Below are 2,941 nucleotides of genomic sequence, written 5' to 3'. Positions count from 1 at the left end.
GCGTTTACACTTTGCCAAAAATAGCAAGTTTTATATGACTCCAGGTTGCCTGACAAAATACGGACTCGGAGAAGAGTACAGATTGCACGAACATGAGCTGGGATGACCACACGTGTGCGGTCCAAGTCCCGTCGTCTTCTAATAACCTCGCGCCGCTTCTAAGCCTTTCTTTTCATCAATCTGCAATGGAAAGGGAAAATGAAAAAGAAAAGAGCTCAAAGTAAAGTATTCCCAAAATGTGGCGACGTTTTTCATCAAAAAAGCTCCCCCTTCCTTTTCTGTTATATATATCCCACTATCTCTTCCCCTACTCTCCATTGATCATCCTTTCTTCAAGTAACTTAGGGTCTGAATCTGTTATACAGTTATTGCCACCATGCAACAACTATTCTTCTCATTGCCACCCCACACTTTTCCAGCTACTTTCACAGCTTTCTATGGTCGTCAGCTTCCCTTTCTGGTTACACCAATCGTGGCAGTTCTGTTGGTGCTGCTGTTGTTGTCTATTCATCAGTGGCGGCATCCCAAGGACAAGCGTTTGCCACCTGGTTCAATGGGTTGGCCCTATATCGGAGAAACTCTCAAGCTTTACACCGAGAATCCCAATTTCTTCTTTGCCAACCGGCAACAAAGGTTTACATAAAATCAAACAAATAAAGAGATAAGACCAATAGTATATACTATATAGAAATTGTAAACAAATTTGTTTTTTTTAGGTATGGAGATATATTCAAAAGTCACATACTGGGATGTCCATGTGTGATGATTTCAAGCCCTGATGCAGCCAAGGTTGTGTTGGTGACAAAATCTCATCTTTTTAAGCCAACTTATCCATCCAGCAAAGAGAAGATGATAGGCCCCGAGGCTATATTCTTCCATCAAGGTGCTTATCATTCCAGGCTCAAAAAATTGGTCCAGGCTTCCTTTTTACCCTCTGTAATTCGTGGCTCGGTTTCAGAGATTGAGCAGATTGTTCTCAAATATCTACCTGCTTGGGAAGATACCACCATTAACACTCTGCAAAAAATGAAGAGAGTATGTCTGTTTTTCATTATAAGTTTTAAACCATTTTTTTACTTATATTATGTTTCTTAAACAAAGTGTTTTTAAATAGTATGCTTTCGACGTGGCGATAATTTCTGCCTTGGGCCATAAACAAGATTCGGAAGTGAATGGAATCAAGCAACTGTATCAATGCCTGGAGAAGGGTTACAATTCCTTGCCTTTAGATCTTCCTGGAACTCCTTTCAATAAGGCAATGAAGGCTAGGAAGCTGTTGAATGAGACCCTGAGAAGATTGATAAAAGAAAGAAGGGAAACTGATAAACAAAGTGGCGGAGGAGGAGGGTTGCTTGGAGTTTTGTTGGGAGAGAAGAACCAGCGGAAGATTGATCAACTCAGCGATTCTCAGATTGCAGATAATGTAATCGGTGTGATCTTTGCTGCCCATGACACCACCGCAAGTGTCCTAACATGGCTCTTGAAATACTTGCATGATAACGGAGACTTACTCGAAGCTGTCACCGTATGTTAAATTGTTACGATGGGATCGTTACACTACATTACCACTGTAATTTAATACTACGAAGATCATTGAGGAAAGCAATCAAATATTTTCTCAATACAAATCATTTATGTTGCAGAGAGAACAAGAAGGAATTCGATGCAGAATAATCGAAGCAGATCGCCGGCTTACGTGGGATGATACAAGGCACATGCCATTGACTACCAGGGTACGTTAATTCTGTTTTACTGTTCTTATTCTAACAATTACAGTTGCTTGTATATTAATACTTGTTTAATCTGCAGGTGATTCAAGAGACATTAAGAACAGCAAGTATACTGTCATTCACGTTCAGAGAAGCAGTGGAGGATGTTGAGTTTGAAGGGTATTACATCCCCAAAGGATGGAAGGTTCTTCCTCTCTTTAGAACCATTCATCATTGTGCAGATTTCTTCCCTCGACCCGAAAAATTCGACCCTTCGAGATTCGAGGTGAGGCTTTAAAATACAATTTCAGATTCTGGTCGGATCATTGATTGTCTAGATTAGATTGGACCGACGTCAAAGCATACTTGCTTGATTTTGTACCAATATGTTGATGCTGTTGTGATGTTATTGCAGGTACCACCGAGACCCAACACGTTTATGCCGTTTGGCAATGGGGTTCACTCTTGTCCAGGCAGTGAATTGGCTAAGCTTGAGATGCTTGTGCTCCTCCACCATCTCACTACCAGATACAGGTACTTACAGAACATTATTATTATAATTTCCAGGGGATACAAACTCAGTAAATCAAAATGAACAAATGAAAAACAGGGGCTTTATCTTGAAAAGTTTGCTTTAAAATAGTCTTTTCCGTTTGACCTGATATTTTCATTGAAAATCCTTCCAATGTCTGGATGCAGGTGGCAAGTTGTGGGAGATGAAGATGGAATCCAATATGGTCCTTTTCCCGTGCCCAAAAAAGGCTTGCCAGTAAAGGTCACTTCTAGAGAAATAAAGGCACCATGAACAATATACACCATTTTCTGGATTTTGGACTCGATGAAGATTGGAACTTTCTTCATCGAGGCTACAAAGCAAGTTAACCCCATTTATCTTTTTTTTTTCTGGTTGTTGATTTTGTTTTTGGGAATATTTGTAATTGCTCAAAAGCTGTGTTAGGGGTTTTTTTATCCTTGGTTTGTTCAAGGTTTAAAGTAAATCTGTTGTATAAAAAACAATAACCAGAATGCCAAAAGTAGTAAAGAGTAAAAATAAAATATATTTGTTGCATCAATCCTTGTATACAACTGAGAAAAAGTGTGTTTGGTTCACGGAATGTAAAATTACCTTTTGAAATAAGATTATTAGAATATAATACTACCATGAGAATGTTATATTACATTGTTTGGTTTATTTAACAGGAATGTAAAATTACAATGTTTGGTTAGATTAA

The 2,941-nt window shown here is 38.8% G+C and overlaps 1 protein-coding gene across 1 annotated transcript; it reads left to right on the top strand.

Annotated features, from left to right (window-relative positions):
• Positions 1-368: 368 nt before the first annotated feature.
• Positions 369-2,546, top strand: LOC120167915 (abscisic acid 8'-hydroxylase 2-like). The gene is made up of 7 exons (XM_039176797.1): positions 369-633; positions 717-1,035; positions 1,115-1,525; positions 1,644-1,733; positions 1,810-1,995; positions 2,125-2,243; positions 2,409-2,546. Exons 1-7 carry the CDS (start codon positions 377-379, stop codon positions 2,512-2,514), a joined length of 1,488 nt encoding a protein of 495 aa, XP_039032728.1. The 5' UTR covers positions 369-376; the 3' UTR covers positions 2,515-2,546.
• Positions 2,547-2,941: the final 395 nt, after the last annotated feature.

The sequence above is a fragment of the Hibiscus syriacus genome, unplaced genomic scaffold, assembly GCF_006381635.1.
Source record: "Hibiscus syriacus cultivar Baekdansim isolate YM2019G1 unplaced genomic scaffold, ASM638163v2 tig00111708_pilon, whole genome shotgun sequence".
NCBI lineage: Eukaryota > Viridiplantae > Streptophyta > Magnoliopsida > Malvales > Malvaceae > Hibiscus > Hibiscus syriacus.
Note: the sequence above shows the minus strand (reverse complement) of the source record. Positions and strands in the feature narration are given on the sequence as shown.